The sequence below is a fragment of the Phoenix dactylifera genome, chromosome 2, assembly GCF_009389715.1.
Source record: "Phoenix dactylifera cultivar Barhee BC4 chromosome 2, palm_55x_up_171113_PBpolish2nd_filt_p, whole genome shotgun sequence".
NCBI lineage: Eukaryota > Viridiplantae > Streptophyta > Magnoliopsida > Arecales > Arecaceae > Phoenix > Phoenix dactylifera.
In genome coordinates, this window is record NC_052393.1 from 23,008,634 (window position 1) to 23,032,984 (window position 24,351).

The following is a 24,351-nucleotide window of genomic DNA, read 5'->3' on the forward strand; positions in this document are numbered from 1 at the left end:
TGTTACGCGGATGAGGCTCTCCTTAGCACCCCAACACCCCCAGGCCAGCAGTCACATCGCAGCTGTTCTGCCTTCCTCTTTGAGCACAACCATCGGAGCGCGCGTGTTGCAGATAAGAAGCAAGGGCCGACTCAGAATGGCCGCGATAAGAAGATATTAGGATGACGGTAGGGAGCGGCAGCCGCTGTGTGAGCAGTGGCAGAGTTCTATTCGGTCCACCCGCTCCTTCCCTCCGCCGTCCCCCTCTCAGAGCTCCCCTCTTTCTCTTTCCCGTACCCCGGATTTCTCCTGCAAGAGATTGGACGCCGAGGGTGTTCTGTTGCTGCTCGGATGGACCTCGGAAGGGAGGAGCCAAAGCGAGATGGGGGTTTGATTCTTCCTCTGTATTGGGTGGAGGAGGACAAGGGTCCAGCGAGGAGGATTTCTTGGTCGTCAGCTTCTATAAGTTCGTGTTCATCCAAGACCCAGAAGCCGAGGTTTCCAAGCACCATTCTTTCCTCCAGGTGTTGTTTTATTACTCTCTGCCTGTTCTCGAGTATCTTTTCTTCTTCTTCTTTTTTTTTAAAAATGTATATTTGGTCAATTTGTGTTCTTTCTTCATGATTATTCAAATGGAATATGTGTATATATATGTTGATACATTTCTTTGTTCATTTTACATGTTAACCTTTGCATCGACATGTGCGTTTCTTCATGATTATGTATTTATATAGTGTGAAGACCTCACACCCTTACAGGCAGGTGATTAGTCCCACATTGGCTATGCATTTATGTATTTATTCTATCTATGTAACTTCTTTCTTTCTAGGATCTCTTCTCACCAATCTCTTTACCTCTTCCTATTCATCATGAAATCTTTCTTTTTTCAAAGAAAAAGAGAAAACAAAAACTGCAAAGGAGTGGTCCTCCATGTGTTTATTGAAAGGCAGTTGCTGAACTCTCTTTCTTATTCTATCTAAATTGCATTCCTATTCGTTACGAAATATTTCTGTTTTTTTCAAAGAAAGGAAAAAACCTACAAAGGTGTGGTCATTCATATATTGAAAGCTAGCTTCTGAACTCTCTTTCTTATTCTATCTATATAACTTCCTTCTAGGATCTCTTCAATCTCTCCATCTCGGTTCCATCCCCTCAGTTCTCTCTCCACCCACATGCCTCTCTCCTAGATTTGGATATCCTAGCACAACATTTTTAGAAAAGTAAAATACTATAAGGCTAGGATGCAACAATGAATAAATGTGTATTTTGTTCGTAAATGTAAGAAAAGGGTGGGCCTTGGTGTAACGGTAAGGTTGCTCCATTGTAACCTAGGTGTCACGAGTTCAAAATACGGAAACAACCTCTTTGCTCATGGGACTAAAGCTGTGTACGTTTGACTCCCTCCAAACTCTTTAGCAGTAGGAGCTTCGTGCACTAAGATGCCCTTTTCTTATACGTGTATATAAGAAAACATCTATAAAGCACAATGCATTAGCATTTGTTACTATCGATACCATGGTTGTTGTACCGGTGTGTACTACCCCATGTTGGGCGCACTGTATCGTATCAATACCAAATTGAGACCTGGTATAGAAGGTGTATTGAGTCTTGATATGCTGACCCTCTTATCGGGTGTATTGACACTATACCGCATGGTACCGGTATGGGTATGGTACTGAGACAACGTACCTTGATTGGTACTTTGTAAATAATGAATCAAGAGTAAAATGCAGCTCAGAATAGACGGTAAAAATGCTTGCCTTATCAAGATTTCCTTCTATTTTGAGTTAGAAAAGGCTTATTTGAAACTTAACTTGACAACCATATTGAATATGTACAAATCAGAAGTAGTACTTGCGTCATTCTCCAAGTTTTCTCAACCGAATTCTCATAGGTTTTTGTGACAATGATGGATGTCCATAATCATGAACAATAACCTGGATTTCTTGGTCATATAGGTATTTTCTATCAAATAGTATACACAATTATCCATGCTTTATAATTCCTATCAAACTTTAGGGCAACCTAATGCCTGATCTTTTGTTTGGCTGGAATTTGATTATTATCATTACACAGTTTGCCATTTTAAGTTGTCCCTGCCAAGGATTAAGCATGTAGAAATCAAGGGCCAAGAAGAATTTTCAGTCAATAGGGATTAAATGTAAAATGGCATCCAAGCCAGGCGGACCTCAAATTCCCCTAAACTTTGTTCCCACTAAACTTATAATGCAACTAGATAAAATTTAGTTATTTCTATATCCTTTTCAAAACAAACAATGTAAATAATTGTTTTTATATTAAAATCTCTTGTTGTCTCTATCCCATTTATATATTGACTCTCTACTTCACAATGAAAGTTAAGGTTCCTACATCACCATGTAGTTTAATATTTGTGAATGACCCATTTTTTTGTTGACTTTCTCTAGGGACATGACATACGTGGTCGCATATATGTGAATGAGCAAGGGATTAATGCACAGGTATGAATCTATGATTGGTATGATCTAGTTGTAATTTAACACTTCAAGATCTCGATTCCAATGTTCTAGAATTCCTATCTTCCACTTATATTGCTAAAAGAAAAACAATATAAAAGGTAGAATTTCTTTTTAAGTATTAAGTCTTCTTCAAGCACTTTAAATTAAAAAAATTACTTGGCATTCTAATTTAACCCATTTAGATCGTTTAAATATTTTTTGGAGTCATTAGGTAAATGTTGGCAACTTTCTCTAATACTTCCTCTTTACTGCGAGAGCTCGCACATGCTGTGTTAGTCCCCACATTGGTCATGCACTGGAGAGAACTTGGGTACTTATACAAGGCTAAAGAATCAAACAATACCTTTTCACTAAGTATTTTTGTGTGAGATTGTGGTCATTACAACTAGTTTCTTGTAAACATTGATCAAAATTTTGGGTTGCTGTTACTGTTTAGGTTACCTTGGACAATCATGAGATTCTTAAAAGCTTAAATGTGAGGGACTGAAGACAAACATTTGATAATTCAATGCAACAATTAATAATTAATATTTGAGAGTTTTGTAATAATCATGATATTGATCAATTTAAGTTCTACAAGTAATAAATAATTATATATAATGTAGCTTCAGAAATACATAAGTGAATGGGTCCATCAAGGAGACCTTGCATTATAAGGTAATTCTAGGTCCATCAAGGAGATCTCGTTTGTTCTTAGTACTCATCATTAGAGTAAGAAACGGACAAGTTACCAAGTTTCTTAGAAGCCACTATTTAAGACGAGACCTGAAAAAGGGCATCCTAGTGCACAAGTCTCCCGCCATTGCAGGGTTTATGGAGGGCCAGATGTATGCAACCTTACCCTCGCATTTGGAGAGGCTATTTCATATTTTGAGCCTGTGGCATCCAGGCCTAGTGCATGAGGCTCCTACCATTGTGGGCTCTGTTTCTATGTTTCACAAGATGAAGGCGATTCTAGTAATCAAATTCTTAATCACATCAAGAAACTTTCGTTGAAGATAATATGACGTTAAAAGTGAAGTATGACAGCAGTTTTAAATTGATGTTCAGATGCACCAAAACTAAACATGGACTCCAGAGAGCATATAGTTCCTTCCATGTAGCCCTTATCCATACTTCTACCATGTTAATTCTTATTAACACTCAATTTTTCAGGCAGTTTGAAGAACTCTTGTAACACAATGTGAAATTTCATCAATTCAGCTACATGTGCTCATAAATTTGTGATTTGCAATTAATCCATGGACATGATTGTTATTTGAAAAACAAAAAAGAAATCTATAATGGTTTTGCAGTCTAGAAAATTTCTAAAACTATCAAACAGTATGGAAACATTCTGAATATATTTTGGGTTCTACTAGAACACAGGAAATAACAGAATAAACTATTATAAAATTTATGACCATTTCCTTATGATAGTTTAGGGATTTTTGCTATTAGGTGTTCATGCCATTTTTGTATAAGATGATAATCCTTCTCCTATTGATTGTTTGTTTAGACTTGGTTTCTTTGTGGTGCTGGTTATGCTGTATTAATATTTCTATTCTAATTTTTATGGTTGTGTTTCTGGTTTTATAGAATATTTAGTGTCTGTTTGATAAACTTGATATGTGTGGACAAGAAGAAAAAGGGGAAATATTTGCATATAAGAAACATTATGCTTGATATTTTCTCTTATGTGAATTTACCTGCCTTCTCCATCAAAAGCAACATCAAACTGGTAGAAACATGTCCATCTTAATTTTTAGAGGGTCTAGATTTTGACTTCTCATGCATACAATTAAGTGAAATTGTTTTTCTATCGATAAAGTTTCATTTAGAAGATACTCCTACTTAAATGGGACTTTAGACCCTTATAGTATGCTCTTGACAACCTATCAAACTCTTGAGAAGTTCCTTATGTTGCTTTTTTTTTTTGTTAAACAAGTAATTCACTATGAATTGGTGTGATTAAATATGATGGCTCTAGATACTGCTGGATATTATTTTAGCTTGTTATTATGGTGCATCTTGCAAGTTCCATAGACTTGGTTTGAGTTTCGGTTGAATCAAATGAGTTTCAGTTCTGGAAAATTCAGCATTGTCCAGCTCCACTTTTGGATGTTTCTGTTCAAAATTGTTTGAAAAAATAATTAAAATTGTATCATTCCAAGAAAATTAGAAATAGGTACAAAATAAATAATATATCATTTTGAAGTATATTAATTTTGGGACCTTTAGTTGTACTTTTTTCTTGGTTTTACACTAGAGCAATAACAAATTATTTTTCAGAACAGAAATGTTAAAGTCAAGCTCGAAGTACCATTTACTATTTGATGGTGCTTTAACAAATGTCAACCTAAATGTCTATAAGAGCTGAGCTTTAATATAGTGAGTCCTCTGTCAATAGGATTCAGCTTAATGTCTTGGGGATTAGCATCCTGAAGCTTCGAAATCTTTCTAAAAATCTAAGTTTGCTATAAAAGAAATGCTTTTCTGATATTAAAGAAGCAAAGGACTTGTGAAACGGTTTTGGAGTCTGTTTCTGTCTAAACTCATTACTGAAATTAGTCTTAGATATCAAATTGTGATCTAGTACACACTACCACAATCACCATGTATCTTGACCTTGCAATTGTTAAATTAGACATCTAGGTCAGCTATTTCATCATTAGTCTTGTTTGAGAAAAACTCAACTTTTTTTTCTCAAAAAAGAGAAAAACTCAACTCGAAGTTTACATCCTTGGCAGCCTCTTTCTGTTTTCATATATCTTCCACTCTTTTGTATCATTGGCTTTTTATAATTTTTGTCATGCTCATAATTATATATTCAACAGTAGTGGTTTGTATGATTTGCTAGACATTTGTCCTTGCATTATATTTTCAATCTAATGTTGGTTGTAGTTCAAAAAATTCATGTTTTTACGAATCTTCTTACAGAATTTTGATATAGCTTTTGTTGCCAGCTTCGCAACACTGGTTTGTTTCAATCTGTTGAACTGATGTTTTGAGACCAAATCATTCTTTCACCTAAATAATATTTCTTGATATCTGTCTTAGCTTCTCATGCCCATGAATTTTGTATTTCTGACCTTTGAGATCAAACTGATGGGTGGAACAGAAGAAGCAATATGGAATGAAAATCAGATGGGACAATAAAAACAAAATCTAGGAATATAGAAGAGTAGATCATGCTTTAGGTCTGAATGGATTTTGATGTTGATAGAAATATTAATGGAAAAATCAACTCAAAACATGATAATATGAATATGTAAAAGGAAAACACGACAATTTTATAAAGGATTCTTGTTGAACACATTGTATTGAAAGTTTTAGCATACTTCTAATTATTTAAAATTTTTTGTTAAATTCTAAAAACAGATATGTCAAAAATGATCCATTAGTCATGTATGCAGCTAACAATCATGGTATCTTGAATCATGTATAGTAAATAAATTACCTATCTAGAGGGTAGAGATGAATTTTGTGTTTTTGGACAAAATCCTAGTAGTCATGCCTAATATCGCATATTCCAATCAAAGTGGACTATGTTTGTCCAAAATAATAAAATGGGGCATAAACATGTAAGATCTCCCTTTTTGGTTTGTTGGGCTTAGAAGCTGCGAGATCCATATGAAATATTTTAATATTGACTAAATTTAGGTTTGAAAATATTATTTAAGTAGGAAAATTGTATTTATTTTTATGATAGCCTGGTGGATCTTGATATTGTCTTGAAATTTGTTTGTGACTCTTAAGATTCATTTATGGAGGTGTCGGGGCATACAAATGCCAACCAATATGGTATGCAGAAGATTGCATGCTGTATTGACAAAGGGTACCAAGTGATACACTTTGGTACAGCCACATGCCCTTGTAGGTGGAATCTTCTAGCTCGGGTGATGCACCTGATTCGGAATCTGTCTGGAATCTATAGCCCACACCTGCTTCCCAAGCACTTTCTTAGTGTGTTTCTAAAATATTCACTTCCCCACACCCACGCTTGCACCCACTCCCGATTCTGGCAGCTAAGTTATATTCCATCCAATGCTGTGTTTATGCATAAATACAGTAATTGTATTAATTACAATGTCCTAGTCATCCTATTCTAGAGAGTGTTGTTGTAGGCAAGATGCTTAGGGGAATATGATATGACTTCCCTTAAGGATATTTAGGTTTTGGCAATATTTGTGTAGGCTAAAATTCGTGACCTTTAAGATCTGGAACATGCCTTAGCCTGACCCCCCCAAAATTTGAAATTTGAATTAAAGCTAAGAAATCAACTTTTATTCTTAAAAAATGAAATTTTGAATATTCTTATTGAACTCAAATAAGGGGTTGTATTTACATGTAATATCTTATGCAAAAGGTTTACTTAAATGATATTTTATGTAAGCAAGCTTATATTAGTAATTTGTCTATCTATTTATTAGTAATAGCAGTCTATCCTTGACTATTCCCACCTTCAAATGGTCAGAAAAAAAGAAATTATTTGAAGGCCTTTCCAGTCTATCCTTGACTAGTTTGTTCAGCTGCTTCAGCACTTGTTCAGGTGCAAGCCACTTTGATCCGGCCCGTACTGACAGCATGAGCCTGGTTCAACCAAACCAACAAGATGTAAGGCATACCAGTAGTACAACCACTTGTCTGATACAGAACATCCCAGTCAGTGTGTGGCTGGTAAATATGAGATTTCAATCCTTGACTTGCGATAAAATTCAGGTTCATTGAAGTAACTGCAAAACATGAGTTAGCTTCAGAATTTCCAAAGGTCTTCTGTGCCTTCTGTGCTGTTTGACTTTCTCATATCTTTATTATAAATTTCCCTATTATATATAGTGATCAATCTCCCAGTGGTATCTTTTTGAGATATTTTGGAATCTAGTATCTTTTAGTTGTAGACACATTACACAGTAAACTTATAAAAAGGTATAAGTCATGATGCATTGCCTATATGTTACAGATTGTATCTTAATTCTTGAGCATAGCTTATCTTAGCTTCGAAGAGTTATTTTACAGAAACACTTTTCAGATCATATTGACATGCAAGTAAACTTGATAACGCCTCAAGCATACTGTGGTGTAAATTATTCCAATGCTAAATTTCAGCTTTTCTGCAGTACAGTGGTCCAGCTAAGGATGCTCTGGCATATGCAGAGTGGCTTAAAGAAGATCATAGGTTTTCTGATATTTTGGTGCAGACTTCACCATCTTTTGATGGACATTCTTTTCCACATTTGAAACTGCGGTATAAACCTTCACTTGTACAGGCAAGCAATGTTGTTTCTTTTAATATTTTTCTTCTATTTTATTTCTTTCTTGAGACATTCAACTGTCCATACTCCATAGCATGCATGTTATTGTTTAGAAAGCTTTAGAGGCTCACCTTGCATCATGCTATACACATATCTTATCGTAAAGCCTTGAGGCATGTGGGTGAGGTTATTTAAAGGATGCATATTCATCACACAAGGAGGCCCATGTGAAAACTACCTAAATTTTTATGCCTATCCATTAGACACATTGACAATAGTCTTCTATCATTTCTGATCTAACGTAATGGAAGTGATGACTCTTCTATTTATTCTGTTTGAGGCTTAGATGTGATAGGATTTGATTCAGCGCACTTTAAAACTTTACATAAAAAATAATCATATTCATAAAGCTGTTGAAATATGTTCTTCAGTTGGAAGGAGGTATTGCACACCTTCCTTTGTTGGACCCCATGGTGCGAGCTACACCACTATCGCCATATGAATGGAGGAAGAGATTGCAAGCTATGACCGGTGCTTATGTGCTTTCAGGCAAAGCAGATCGCTTGGTTTCTAATAGGAAATTTCTACTGCTGGATGTGAGAAATGGTAACTGCCTTTGAGTTCCTGTAATTTGATATCAGGCCTCAATTATTTTCCTCCATAACCAAATTAATTGGAAAACTCATATGATTTTTTCTGTTGCACATATATGCAAGCTGTCAAGTATAATTGCCCTAAATAATTCAGTACATGATATCTAAAATGATCATAAATGATGAATTTGATAGCACATTAAAGGGTAGCTCCTTTTTCACTTCAATTTAGACATGTTCATGGTCTAGAAGAAACTTAAAATATTTTTACTTTAATTCTTGTGCTTATTGTAACCGATAAGGTAAGCATCCCTCCTTGCTAATTGTGACCGTCTAGATTTTGTTGCTGTTCTCTTGCTTCAAGTGGCCTTGATGAAATTTCATGTTTCGAATAAAGGATATTTCAGAAATGCTTCTTTCTGTTCCTCTGGACATGCACAATTTACATTTGGAGCAGTATCCATGTTAATGTGAGGCTCTGAGTTGATAACAAGAAAATGGTTCAGGATTCACAAATCCTTTCAAACTCATTTTTGTTTTAAGCTGGGATGATTAAATGGTACTGACTTCATTTTTGGTTTTTGATCTGATAACTTGGTCTGCACAAACCTGTATACTTGTATTTGATGATGATTATACTTGATAGGTTATACCAAATCCACATTGAACTGATATTGGTTTTACTCTTTGATCATTTTTTCAATTATGAGCAGGATTTAAGATATTCTTGTTGATCTCCTTTTTATCCTTTACAAAGATCAGCAGAGTTTATTTCTTCACTAATTGATTATTTATTTTAATTTGGGGTGGATGGATGAAACAACCTTATCTACATAAGCATACATAGCAAGCATTCCTCCGAATACTTGGGCTTGGCACCTGGTTTTTTCATATTTTATTTTTCATTTATACCTTCTAATTGAGTAATATGATCTAATTTAATATGTAGTTATGTACCTTTCTATGTAGGGAAAGCACAAAAGTAAAAATCTCTCAATTTTTTCATCATGAGACTGCTAAGCTATTTCTGTAATTGATTATGAACAGGCTATGAGTGGGATGTTGGCCATTTTCAAGGAGCCCAACGACCTAATGTGGATTGTTTTAGAAGTACCTCTTTTGGGCTCTCCGATGAAGAGGTATGGTCATTATTTATTTGAGAATATAGCCAGGTGAGCAGTTATTTTTGATTTTTAGGTCTTTCAATTGTAAAGTAGGAAAACCTTCGAATACAACTTCTCTAGGATGCTATTTTGTCTGAATTATTCTTTTGCTTGGGAGAAAGGGAGGGAGACCCACCTACATTATGGTTACCCATGTTCCAGTACTTAGGGAAATGCACCAGCCAAGATTTGAACCCAGAACCATTGGCTGCTAAGTAGAAGGGTATGACCGCTTAGGCAAGCCCCAATTCATCTCTCTGTGGAACATATATAAGTTAAGCTGGAAGCCAGATCTTTTTGTTCTAGCAAATGAATTTTAGAAATGGAATAATATCAATTTGGGTTTCACTATATGAATTCCTATCTCACTGTCATAGCATTTAAACTTGTTAAGTTGCGAAGAGATTAAAAGCATTGGCTGGGAGTTGGACTGTTCGAACTATTTCATTTGACAGCTAATATGATTTACTAAGGATGCTGCTCACTTTCAATAGGGATAAAGATTTCCCTCTATACTGTTCATGTTCATTTTTTCTGCCTCATGAAATCTACCTGTGCCTTGTAGTCAAACATAAAACAGTTTTTCTTTCGACATTATATATAAACTAGAATCCCAAACATTCTCTTCACGTGAGGAGAAAGGAGAAGCAGATACATTTATTTGAAGTAAATACACTCTCTTTTCTAACTTCTGAGTAGCCTTAGAAAAAAATTTGGGGATTGGAGAACGTAGCGGCAACCAATAAAGCCTTTCACATTCGGACTTCCTAAATATGCTTCTAATAAATAGATGGTTGAGTAGTATTGGAACTCTAAAAAAGTAAATAATGTTGTGCTTCCTTTCTCATGCTTTTGGTTACCTAATCAGCTTTGGAATCTCAAGGAATACGTTCACTGGAACTTCTACTCCTAACACATGTTTGCCTTGCCTTTGTTTTGGACATACATATTTTTTGTCTCACATAATTTCACGTGGGACACTTGAATGTTCACCAAAAGGTGCGATGGTTGGTCAGACTAATAGGAAAGAGTCTCATTATATATTACTAGGAGATATTAGTCTTCCCCCTATTTCTCTTTGTTAATATTTGTAGGATCCTATATGATAAGTGTCATGAAGTATTGGTGCCACTCTTCTATTATGAAAAATGTTGTCTGGACAATCAAGGCATGACTAACTTTGCTAACAAACATGGAATTATAGCATTTGTCAATTTAGTGAAGAGCTAGGACTAAACTATTAATTTGTGCCTATAGGAAGCACAAATACTTAAAGTTGCATGTCATATCTATATTGGATTTGTATTGGATATTGACAATTGTCTGATACTTGTAGGATATGTATTGGATACTTGCTTTAAGTATCCAATTTTTTAAATTAGAAAAAGGTTCAGATACTTTTGGAATACACCTGAGACCATGGTTTGCTGTACCGGTCCGTACCGGCCGGTACGTACCGGTCCGGCCTGGGACTGGTACCGGATCAGCGTGGAATGCGGTACCGGTAGTTTATTGTTGAAGAACTGGTATGGGACCGGTACGGGACCGGTTCAGACCGGTACGGGACCGGTTCAGACCGGTACGGGACCGGTTCAGACCGGTACGAGACTGGTTTTGTACCGGTCCGGGCCGCCACCGGTACGGCGGACCTTGCCTGAGACCATGGTTCTTGGAACCGGTACTAGGGCCTATGCCGATTGGGTACCGGTACGGTACGTACGGATCCGTACCTTACCATGCTGGGGGTGTTTTGGCCCTTTTTTTTCGATTTTGAACTAAAGTTGGCAAAGGATGTGCCGACTTCAATTCAAAATCTGAAAAATAAAAAAATGGGAAGGAAAGGGGTTCTAATCGGACAGTAGCACCAAAAAAAAGGGAGGAGGAGAGAGAGAAGAGAGAAAGAGGGAAAAGGAAGGAGAGAGAGGAGAGGGAGGGGGAGAGAGAGGTAGAGGGAGGGAGGTCCTCAGTCAACATACCTGGGAGGTCGTCGATTAGTGAGACTGGCGAGGGAGAGAAGTGCGAGGGTGAGAAGGTTGAGGGCGAGAAGGGTGAGAGCGGTGAGAGAATGAGTAAAAAAGGAAGAAACAAATTTATTGTGGGAACCCTCCCATCTCAAATTTATTGTGCAAACTATTCCAATAACTGACTAGTTCGATTTGGTATGTTTCGAACAAGCTGGTTCGGTACAGTTTAGTGTTTCTTGCTTGCTAAGGTTCTCCGTCTCAGTACTGAATCTCGTACCGGTACCGGATCTCGTACTGGTACCATTCTATTATTAGTGTTGGTATGCTTGATACGGAGGCTAGTTTCGTATACCGAGTGTCAGTACACCCTCTATATGGCATACCAATTTGGTGCTGGTATGGTACAGTCGGTACGCACCGGTATCAATTGGTATGGCAAACTTGCTTGAGGCTCTTCCTTGATGCATCCAACAATAAGGGGGATGGTATCATGTTCTTCCTTTCATTCTTACTTTCTTTTCCTTTCTTTTCTTTTGGATGATGTTTAGCTGTGAATTGTTAATTTTGGTGTTTTTGGCGTTGATATAATTGTATGAGGCATGGACCTTAATTTATGGATTTGCATGTAGGCTAAATTGTAGATTTTCTAGATGTTAATGCTATTCTATAAGGTGATACTTACCTATTTTCTTTATATACACAGTCACACAAAAGAGGAGATCTTTTTGTAGTGAATTGTTAATTTTGGTGCTTATGATGTTGATCTAATTGTATAAGGTATAGATTGTAATCTACGGATCTGAAGGAAGACTAAATGATAGATTTTCTAGATTGCAATTCTGTTCTATGAAATGTGTGGACATTGTTTTTTATACACACACCTACTTTTTCAAGGTTTGTGGTATCCATGTATTGTACCATGTCGTGTCCATGCTTCATAGTTTTGTTATTCCCTTTAGAGGTTATATTGTGTACTAACATTAGGCCATGTTGCATGATACTGGCATGTATGGCCAAGAAAGGGCCGGTGCAATACAGCTTGATAGTTAAGTACTTTGGGTTAAATTTTCCTAAACAAATTTTCTTCTAAGATACTATGGAATGATTTTGGAGAAGCTCTCTTCCATCCAAAGCTCTCCATCAATACACATATTCTCGTTTTCTTTTACTATATGCTATGCTTGATAATGATATACTTCTAGGAGGCAATCATAGAGCTGAGTGTTTTTGTATAAAGCATGATTGAGATGCACCCTTACATGGCTGAGTGTGAGTTATGCAAATTATAACTCTAGTAGGTAGAATTTGTGATCCGATTTTGTTGGCATGTCAAATATGGGTGGAGATATGACCCATTTTGGGTTGTCAAGAATATTTTTTTCGTGTTTGGTCTGTGGCAACAAAACTTGTAATATTAAACTATTCCAAAGAACCAGTAAAGAGTATATTTGTGCTGAAGTTGATCAATCAGTCCTATGAAAGGTCGGTCGAACTAGTACTGGGATATGTGCCGATCGGCTATCGGTTCGGTACAGGGTGAATCGGGCGGTTCATCTTGGTTCGATAGACCGTTTTCAAGCCTTTTGAGATATTGAAAGAGGGGCACGAGGCGCGGGGAGGAACTGGTGCGAAACGAGCCCGATCCAAGCTATTTTCTGAAAAAAGCGTCGAACCGTGCTGGTTCGGTTCGGTAAGAGATGAACCATGTGGTTCGCCTGGTTCGGCAGATCGTGGTACTTTGTTTGTTCAATGATCGAAGAATTAAAAAGGATAAAATTGAGACAAACTCATTTATTCTCCATTCTCCACCTAAACCTTTACCCTTATAAGAAAAGACATTTATTCCCGTAAATGGAAAGGAAACCTTCAATTTCTTTCCTCAAGCAACCTTTTCTCTCTGTTCATTTATTACTTCTCTTTCAAATACAAGGTTGGCAATACTGATATGAGGCATCATACCAAGTACCTAGTTTTATATAGTACTAGTATAGTCCTAAATCAACACTTGGTATGTTGGACTATGTCAATTGGGCACCAGTACACCTCAATTCATTTTTATGCTTTATTTGCTTTGTTTTTTTGGTTTTTGTAAAGTGATTTAAGTTTAAGGGTTTATATTTGTTACTCGTTCCAAATATTTATGGTTTAGTGGTTACAAGATATGGGTTTTGGGGTTTAAACTTTAAAGATCATGGAACACTAAGACTTCTATCAAGTAAATGTAAACTACAACACATGTACTCACATTTAGTCTCATGTAGATTGTTTGTACCTCTTGTAGACATCTACATGTCATTCATAATTAGGGCCATAGACTTGACTACAACCTATATGCGATCCTCACCCATATAGTTGATAATCTGTTTGATATTGTGCCATATAGCCATCGTGGTGCTAAACTGCCATCTCATACTAGGCTGGTTATCCCATCTTAGGGAAGAAGACAACAAACTGTGACCCATAATTTGTCTAGGGTTGTAGAGGATGGTAAACACTCGAATATGAATCCTCAAATGTAGGGTATGCAAATGGGTTGTAAATCGAGCGCAGAGTACCAACTTTGCATGTCGAAGATGTATAAGGATTTGGTAACCAATCCGGACCGGTACGGATCGGCGTACCGGTGGCCGGTACGGACCGGTACGGCATTCCTTGGTCATTATCATAGTAGCTAGTATCATGATATCATTTAGGCAACTAATCATCCGAGGGCTCAATACTGTCACTGTCAGAGTGAATTGGTTCCTTGTCCGCTGTCTCTAATTGATCTGTAGCCTTCTTTGCCTTCTCATGGTCTGGGTGGATGTTTGGGGCATTGCATTTTTGCCTTTTGTTGGCCCCAGTTGACTAACTCGCCTTAAGTGGTTTGATTTGACCACTACTTTGGTTGACCCTGCCCCCTTGGTTGGCCCTGCTTCTCTGGATGGCTTTTGAGGCCCAAATATCGTGGTGACCGCTTCTCAACATCTTGCTTTCATACTTCTCGTTCAAGGTCTTCGTCCCCATGTTACATTATGATCTCAGTCAGCTCCCCCGGCATCTTGCCTTTGTTGCTGTTGCTAGGATGGCAATGAATGTGGCATGTTCTGCTCTTTCATTGTTCTACATTTACACCTACTTGCTTTGTTGTGATACTGGCTGGTCTAGGGGGAGCATCTGGCTTTCAAGCTTTGGCTTGCCCTTGCCCTCAAGCTAATCACAGGATCCTTTTCATCATAAAAAAAATCATGATGCAATAGATCATCATACTTCGATTCCACCTCTTCAATGCACCTCAATCTTGGTTGTAGATTTTAGTACACATAAATAAATGCATCCATTCTCTTCTAAGTAAGGTGGATCCTTTTTTTTCTTGAAACGGATGATTCATATAGTTCGATTACGGATATACCCAATAATATCAGAAAATAGTAAGTCTTGGAGCGCTCTAGGCAGCTCCTCCTTCTCGGTCTACAGGGTACCTTTGGAATGACTGGCCACATAAGAGGCCACCTAGTCTGCGGCTCCATTAACCTTTTTGAACACATGCTTAGCCTGAAAGGCTTCACCATCTCTCACCATAGTCCGAATATCCCAAGGTGGATTCTTTGCTTGCTGTGAATTTGAGCAAAGGTGGACTAGTTCCACTGGCAACCAATGGAGGAGACAATACATGATAGTATTCAGATTGCTTTCTTTGGGTGTCAAGATGACCCACCATAATGGAGCCACCACTCGGGTGCAAGCACGAACAATGTACATGAGACAACAATTGCATAAAATTGTAGTCAAATTAGACCTAGCATAGGATAGTACCTGGATCTTTCTTTAATTTATGTGTGACAGCTCTAGGCTCCATAAAGCTATCATTGCCCTTCCTAAATGCTTTAGTCTACGAAGCAGACATATTTTATGGCATTATTTTGTATTTTTGAAACCTAAATGTTAATCCCTCATTGGAATCCTCCTATTATTCTACTTACCTCATCTGTTCTGGAGGGCAACAATGGTTGGATCAGGCTCCAATTTGTAAATCACGTACGTAAGCATCTGTTGGAGGTCCTCATCCAAAAGTATGCATGAACTGTATACGATAACTTTGCACTGAGGTAATATGTACAAAGTTTTTTATTTGATTTAATAGCAAACACCTTCCTTATGGAGGTATCTGATGGTGAAATTCATGCCATCCAAGTACCTTCAGATGACAATTATTTGGCTGTCAACAAAGATGGTAAGAATATAAAACTACATCCCTTTGGGGGTTTTTGCACTGTACCCTTCACAAGGTGCTTCATTGCATATTTAATCTGTCATTGCATGTTTATTATCTGTGCGGATGCATTATCTAGATCCTTGCGGCAGGCAGTGGCCAGTCAGGAGTTGGAGGCTTACAGACCGGTGGAGGGATCAGCTACGATTTCACATCTGCTCTTCGCTGATGATTGCCTGCTTTTAGCCAGGTCGTCTAGGCAGACGACCCGAGTTATAGGTCAGATTCTTCGGGATTACTGTGCTGTGTCAGGTCAGCGGGTCAATTTGGCCAAATCTGCTGTTATCTTTAGCCCGAAGACTCGATTGGCACTGAAGCTCTCTATACTGGAGGTCCTGGGAGTTGGTGAGCAGGTGGGCCTGATGACATATCTGGGGGTGCCACTATGCGGCCGACGACTGATGATTAGGGATTGCATGTCCCTTGAGCTCAGATACACACTTTATCTATGATAGGGAGGATCACTCTGGTTCGCTCTGTACTTACCTCAGTCCCTATTTACCTACTATCCCACGTCGATATCCCGGTGGCAGTCCTGAAGTCCCTTGAGCAGCTTTTCAGGGATTTTATCTGGGGGAGGAGCAGTGGTAGAGGCGGGATCCATCTGGTGGCTTGGGAGGTTGTATGCCAGCCGTTAGTGCTGGGGTCTGGGGGTGCAGTTTTTGGTGGCGAGACGAGAGGTATTAGCGGCGAGGCATGCAGTTAGATGTGCTTGAGCCCGAGAGTATGTGGTCCTCTCTGATGAGGGCCAAGTATGGTGCTTTGGTGTCTGGGGGGCGAGTGGAGCATTACCACTCTTCGGTCTGGAGAGTGATGTGTGCTAGGGCTATGGCGGTGCTTCTGGAGATCAGATGGGCTATTGGCGATGGCCGTTCTATAGATGTGATGGAGGACAGTTGGGTGACCGAGTGGCTGATCTGCTGCCTACCGACCATGGTGGACTCAACGAGATTAGCTGGGTGCAGGGTTAGCGATCTGCTGGACTCAGAGGGGAGCCATTGGAGGGTGGGGATGATTAGGGAGGCGTTTGGTGAGCAGCTGGCGGAGTTGATTTTGGCACTGCCAGTCCTACTGGAGGGGAGTCTGATAGGTTACTTTGGACACCGACGGGGCGGTCGCAGGTGCGGGCCAGGGATCTTCACGCATTGTTCAGCAGGCCGCCAGCGCGACAGATCACAGGTGGCTGGATATGGAGGTTACGGATTCATCCCCGAGTGTAACTCTTCATCTGGAAGGTGGCTTGGGGCTGTCTCCCGACCAGGAGCATGCTTGTTCGGCTTGGCTCTGGAAAATTTTCTTGGGCAAAAAAACATAAAAAAAAAGAAGAGCTTCTTGTTTCCAAGCGGAACTCGAATGGCGTGGCATGCGGGTCTCTCAGTTTTGGGAGGCATGTGGTGATATCGTGGAGACCATCGAGAATGTTCTTCTGCAGTGTCCTACGGCACGAGAGATATGGCGGAGATCTCCGGTCCCCTTATCTGACGCGGTGGTCTTGGCACAGGATCTGTTGCAGGTGTTGAAAGACTCCATGTCTAGGCCCAGACTGGCGGTGGATGGGATACTGAGGGCGTACCTGTCCTATCACATTTGGTTGGACAGGAACGCAGGCATATTTGAGGGGAGGCGGTCGCTTCTGAGGATGGTGGTGGATAGAGCGGCGCGACACGCGAGGGAGGTTATGGCGGCTGCCACTAAGTTTTTTTCTGGGATGGCTAGGGACATTTTGGGGTACTCCTCATGCAGCTTCAGCGCCCCATTTTGCCCTTGTCTCTTGGGTACCCCCACCCTTTGGCTATCTCAAAGTAAACTTCGATGGCAGCAGGTCATTAGATGGTGTGACTGGAGGGGTAGGTTATGTGATCAGGGATCACTGTGGTAGGTTGATTGCCGCAGGAGGACGGCGTACACCCGGGCTTACAGTTGTTGGGGCGGAGTTGCGGGCTGTATGGGAGGGTTTATCCTACGCCAGGTAGGTACTTGGCATCGAGCGGGTGCACCTTGAGGGAGACTCTGCGGTGGTGATTGACTGGATCCGGGGAGTGGATAGGTATGGTGATGGTCACCCCCTTATTCGGAAGACTCGTAGGATGGCTTAGCTGATGAGCGGATTTCAGGTTGACCATGTGTTTAGGGAGGCGAACAGGGCTACAGACTGGGTCGCTTCTTTTGTGGCCTGGCATTCCGGGGATTTCTTGTGGACGTCTGCTTCAGATGCTCCTTTTCCTTTGTTGTCTTTCCTTTCCCATGACGTGGCGGGTTGTACTCATGTTAGATCTATATGAATGAGTAGCTGTTTTTTACCAAAAAAAAAAAAAAGAATATGAAACTACATCTATACCATTGATATGAAATTTCAAGTATTATCCTTTTAAAATTTGTATTTACCAAAGGATAAAATAGCCATTGGACAAATTATAGGCCAGCTAATCTAAACTTTAGAGTGTAAAGGTTAAAGCAATATATGACAAGAAGGGTATACAAACAAATTTCTGAACTTTGGAGACAAATATATTGGCTTCCAACTTGTTGAAAAATTAATGCACAATATGGGATTTTTGAGTCATATCAATGAATAAATACCTGTTTATTTTTATTGCTGTTATTTCCAACTTGATGCTTTAGAAATTAGTCGCACATCTTGCTCACTATCTCCTAAAGGGTAAAATAGTCATACTTTTCAAAAAATTAATGCACAATAAGAAATTTTTGAGTCGTTTCCATGAATAAATCCCTGTTTGTTTTTACTGCAGTTACTCCAGAGCTTTATTTAACACACACACACACACACACATATATATATATATATATATGGGGATTGATAACCTACTCTCTGTTATGGTAGGTTATCAATCTACCTATTTTTTATTGGACAAAAAATACCCTTATTTTTTGTAACTTTTAAGGGTGCTTTATGTCTTTTTACAATCTCACATTAACTCACCCTCTCAACCCCCAATTAATGCTCTCTCCCTCTCTCTCTCTCCGGTGTGTGTGTGTATGTGTGTGTGTATGCATGTATGTACATACATACGTATGCATGTATGTATATGTATGTATGTATGTCTATGTATGTATGTATATGTGTGTATGTATGTATGTATGTGTGTGTGTATGTGTATGTATGTATGTATGTGTATGTATGTATGTATGTATGTGTATGTATGTATGTATGTATGTGTATGTATGTATGTGTATGTATGTATGTGTGTGTATGTATGTATGTATGTGTATGTATATGTATGAGAGAGAGAGAGAGAGGGAGAGAGCATTAATTGGAGGGGTTAAGAGGGTGAGTAAATGTGATTGTAAAAAGACATAAAGTACCCTTGAAAGTTATAAAAAGTAAGGGTATTTTTTGTCTCAGAAAAATGGGTAGATTGATAACCTACCATAACAGAGAGTAGGTTATCAATCCCCTATATATATATATATATATATATATATATATATATATATATATATATGTATGTATGTATTTTCGGACTTGATGCTTCAGGAATTAGTCGCACATCTTGCTCACTATCGCCATGTTTGTCATGCTGATGTCTTCCCTTTCATTGTTTATCTTAATTTATGCAGTAATGATTGGTTGTACAATTGTTTATAAAGTTCTCCTTTGGAAGTCCAATTGTAATCCTTCAGCAGAAGATATATATTAGAGGTTAATTTGTTCTAACTCTTTTGTTTTGGCTGTTTTACCACCACTATTATTCCATAGACTATGACCTACATGTAACAATAATAGCTTGATTCTTCCTAAGGAATGGAATGACTACTTCTATGCTTTAATCCCTAGTTTAATGATGATTTTTTTTTTCTTTTTTAAATGTGTCATGTTAGGAGGTTTGACCTTCAAAATTCAAGGGTAGACTCTTAGACTACAAAGGAAGCAAAAACAAGCTTCAATGACCATAAAAAAATGCTTTTACCATTGATGAGTCTTATCAGCTCAATATGGTCAGGGTTCAAGAAAACACATCTTAGGGACCTCCTAGCATTTGAAATGCATGGTCTTGTGCAAGAGGTTAAAGGCTGTAAGTCAAGGTTTAAAGAACTAGTACCAAGCCTTGTACCAGTTTTTTCGGATCGGGACAGATGGACAGTACTAGGATACTACTGCCCTGATTCTTGGGATGATCTAGCATCCCATAACCATTTTGGGATGTTTGGGCTTCCCGATACCGTAGCAGGGCATCGATTTTTTGTTTTTTAAGTTTTTGATTTTTTTTCCTAATTGAGTTTTTGATGAATATTGATGTGTTTTGAAGTCAATGATGGGAGTATGGTGGCAGTACAAATACCAACACCCATGGTGGTAATCAAATTGAGAAGTTACTAAATAAGTGTAAAACATCGCTTATCACTTATCGGTTATAATATTTATAAGAATTATGTGTTTAATTGAAATAATGTCAAACTCATCTGAATTTCATACTGAAAAGAAAAAGTTGGTCTGATTTCCCCTATAGTTCTCCTTTTTTTTCCAAATTGTGGTGAAAGAAAGAAAAAAAGAAAAAAGGCAGGGGCAGGATGAAGCCTTAGTAAATGAGTCTGGACTATTGTAAAAGATCAAAAAATTTCTGCTATCAAGGAGTCTGGACTATTGTAAAGGCACCCCAAATCTGCCATCCTTTCCCTCTTCTTTCTCCTCTTCCTTGCTCTTCCATTCTCTCTCTCTCCCCCCCCCCCCCCCCCCCCCCCCCCACCTCTTTGTTTCTTCCTCTCATTCTTGGTCTCCACCTATAGTAGCCCCCACTCCTCTTTCTCTTTTTCAAATCGAGTGGTGGTTGGTATTGGCCAAATTGACCTTGGTATCATTCAATGCTGACTGGTTTTGGCTGATATTGGTGGGATGTCCCAGGCCAACAAAGGATCGGCGTCCCGCCTCCTATCCTGGTCCACTTTTCTTGTTGGAAAGGAATGGTACCAATGATACTGTCTTATTCCAGTGTGACTTTAAACCTTATATAAGGCCATTTTACTATTACCGTTATTGTTTTATGCCCATTGGGGATGATATAAAAGAAAAATTAAAAAAAGTGATCAACCCATCGATGGCCGTTAATCCTCTGATTCTCTTGAAGTTGTGGAATCTACTGCCAACTATTATATATGATGTAACATTTGCCATTATTCATTTTTTTTCTACTTGCAAGAATACATGGATATTGATGATCACCATAAATCGGGTTGATATTTATATATATTTAAAATATTTATATTATTATTTTAATCTTCAAAAGAAGTTGTATCTTTTTGTGTAAAAATATGTACAAAAGAAAAAAATGTTTTCATTATATTTGAATATAAATTTATGAATACATGCACATTAATATTATATACTATGCATTCACAAAGAATATTCTCGCCACATGTTTCACTTGATAATGAGGAATTTACAGTAGCATATGAGAGGGGGAGAAGTTTATTAAGCATGCCTTGCAGACTGAGCACAAAACTAGCATGGTTTATCTGCGTACTACTTCAGCTTCTTATTCGGACTGGAAATATATGGGATACTTTAATCGTTGACTGAGTAATTTATAAGAAAATGAATATCTGCTCAACAATACCTCAATTTGATAAGTTAACATGCCTGTATGATAAAGAGGGACAGAAGAGTTATTTGATGTAAGGATGTACCGAAATAAAGATGTAATAGAATGGAAACAAGAAGGGAGAAAAAGAGCACCAGTCTGTTTACATAGCTCATGAAAGTTAAAATAGGCTCTAACTAGTAGGAAAGCAGCTTTTTCATGTCCCTCATGGATTTTTCTTTCCCATAAAACTTGGAAATCTCATTCCCATGGGAATGCTACTTTCTCATTTCTCTCCTTTGAAAACTCCAATCAAACAAGAGGCCGTTCTTCGTTTTTCTGTTGACCACACTTTTCCTCCTTTTACCGCAAACCAAATGAGTCCCAAACGACATGTATGTTCATCGTCTAAACTGGTTCTGTCTTGGATCCTAAGCAGCAGGGTCCATGGATCCCAACTAATTTAATGTTCAAACAACAGGCACAAGTCACTCTTTTCTCCATACAAAGCAAGCATATACTTGGCTAAGCCTTTTTTCTTCTTTCTAAAATGAACATGGTTCAGAATTCTGTGATCTACTAAGGGCTGCCGTCCACGTAAAAGCTTGGACTTTGTGATGTAAGGTGAACTGAACATGCAAGTCAGATGGTTTTTTTTTTTAAAAAAGATTTGGCACAGAATATTCATTGTATTTCCATCTCCATATTTTTCTGTTTGTATGATATTCAGAATTTTGGCTCCGGGTGAGATAATCTAAGATAACATCCTCTGTCATTCTTAGTCTCTTTTGAAGTAAAGGCACTAGTGACCTCCACCAACTCAGTACACTTTGACTTCTGTTTAAGTTTGATTTAAATTCGCTTCCAATTGAATCTGAGGTTGAGAATATAAATCAATGGATCAAACTAAGTTGGTGTTAACTGAAAGCAATTGCTTCATTGCCTTAACATTTTTCAGCTATGACTTCTGAGAGGAATCAAAACCTGCCTCCAAAGAGCTATGAGAGTACTGAGAGGAATCAATGTCTGCCTTCTATGAGAGCAGTGATATGATATTATTGTGGTCATTTCTGAAGCTTTTCATCCAATCAATTACATTTCTCAGCCTCTAGTTAAAAACAAACAGGTTTCCTTTTGATGGTATTTTGTCTCTGTGTGAATCCTTGCTGTCATGGTTGTCAGCATTATCATTTGCTGGATCTGGGTTGAATTTTAGTTAGACAGCCTCATTGCTTGCATGATTCTAATTAAATAGTTGTAAGTACCAATCCTGGACCGGTACCTAGACCCGGCACTGGGTCAGGGCCAGGTACCAGCATGCGGCTTGATATCAAGCAGTGCCAGCTTATATTGACCTGTTTCAGTTTTGCATGGGTTGATGGAACTTGGTACTGCTTGATACTGAGCCAAAACGGGTTAACTCCCTTTCTTGCTTGCTTGCTTGCTTTTGAACTGATTGCGAAGGCCAAAGAGGTGTGAAGGGCTCATATTGGTACCTAAGCATGACTCGTATAATTTAAGTGACACAATGTGTTTTATTAATGATACTACCCTCTATTGTTATCAAGGATCATCATGAAATAAATACCAATGCATTTTAAGATGTCATATCAGCTAAAAAGACATTGCACAGCATACACAGACATATTTTGTTATATGAAATTATGTTGGAGCTTAGAATATTGTTTTAATACACGAAACAATTTGAACTAGACTATGAAGATGTTCAAAGCATCAAATTGGAAAAACAAACATAAAAGTCCCGTTCCACCCAAAAAGAAATGCATGGCAGTGCCATATAGCTGATGCCCAAGGAATGTCATGCCATGCTGACACTCTGGCATGTCTCGCATGTCAACACAGTGCCTGCCAGTCCTGTGCTACTGGCACAGAAGACCTTGGTTGTTAGTCATTGTGGTCATCCAGCATTTTGCTACCTTCCAAAATCTTATACCTTAGTGACATGAAACTATGCTAATGCAGTTCTTTTGACTTGTTACTATCTTGTGATCCTTTATTTTTGTTTTTGACTTGACATCTTTGATAATTTGATATGAGCATATGCTCCATATTTTCATCAAACCAGGTTGCCTCTTCGGATCCTTTGGCTGGAGTCGACAAAAAGCAAACAGATATACTGATGTACTGTACAGGTGGCATACGATGTGACATATACTCTACAATTCTTAGGTACCTGGTTAATCAGTTGCTCATTTTGCAATTGTCACCTTGCATTCATTTTGACAATAGCTATGCTAAATAATCTGCATTTTTATTGTCTTTTCATACTCATTCATGCTAGACAAAGGGGCTTCCAAAATTTGTATACCTTAAGTGGGGGTGTTTCCAATTATCTCAAGAGTGAAGGTCCTGTTACATGGCTGGGGAATTTGTTTGTTTTTGACTCCCGCCTTTCCTTACCCCCTTCTATATACAAGCCCGGTGTCACTGCCAATGGAAGACCACAAGTATTATATGAAAGGAGTACATTTGCGAGATGTTATATATGTGGATCACAATTACCTGAACTTAGGCATCGAAATTGTGCGAATCTTGATTGCAATCGGCTATTTCTGTAAGTTTATATGACTATTTTTCATGTTTCTTCACAAAATTACATCAATTCAAAATATATAATAAGAAGCTGTTCTAAGTGAAGATTGGAACATTAAATTGGCTTTTATTGTTGTCTGCTGTCTGTTTTTAGGTCTTGTAGCTCGTGTGTGGAGGAGTTGAGAGGATGCTGCTGTTCCAACTGCACATGTGCTCCTAGGTTAAGACCTGTATTACCTGGGCACCAGAGATACCAGAAGTGGCATATATATCGTGATGTGGAATTGCAAAAGTCATAGCCTAACTCGATCTCCATTTCTTCTTTTCTTTATGTTGCCTTTGAAAACCATGTCATGCTCTTGAGAGTTGGTCCTTATTTTGATACATCTTGATGGGATTCAAATAGTGAGCATAGTAATATACAATTTATTATACCAAAGGCACCTATTATCATGTATCCTAGTAAGTCCTAAAATTATGAACTTGTCAGTGCAGTTGTTTTGGTCCCTAATCTTTTTAACTGTTCAGTTATTTGGTACTTACCTTTTAACAAGTTAGTTGTTTTGAGTTTATTATTA

The 24,351-nt window shown here is 38.3% G+C and overlaps 1 protein-coding gene across 2 annotated transcripts; it reads left to right on the forward strand.

Moving 5' to 3' along the window:
- Positions 1-24,351, forward strand: LOC103722999 (rhodanese-like domain-containing protein 8, chloroplastic). Of its 2 annotated transcripts, none has more exons than XM_008813771.4 (8): positions 1-503; positions 2,406-2,459; positions 7,577-7,726; positions 8,143-8,317; positions 9,352-9,443; positions 23,307-23,410; positions 23,523-23,795; positions 23,928-24,351. In XM_008813771.4, the coding sequence occupies exons 1-8, from the start codon at positions 162-164 to the stop codon at positions 24,070-24,072; spliced, it is 1,335 nt and encodes a 444-aa protein (XP_008811993.2). In that variant the 5' UTR covers positions 1-161; the 3' UTR covers positions 24,073-24,351. The 2 variants fall into 2 exon arrangements, with proteins under 2 accessions (XP_008811993.2, XP_008811995.2); XM_008813773.4 differs by having other exon boundaries at positions 13-503; positions 7,582-7,726.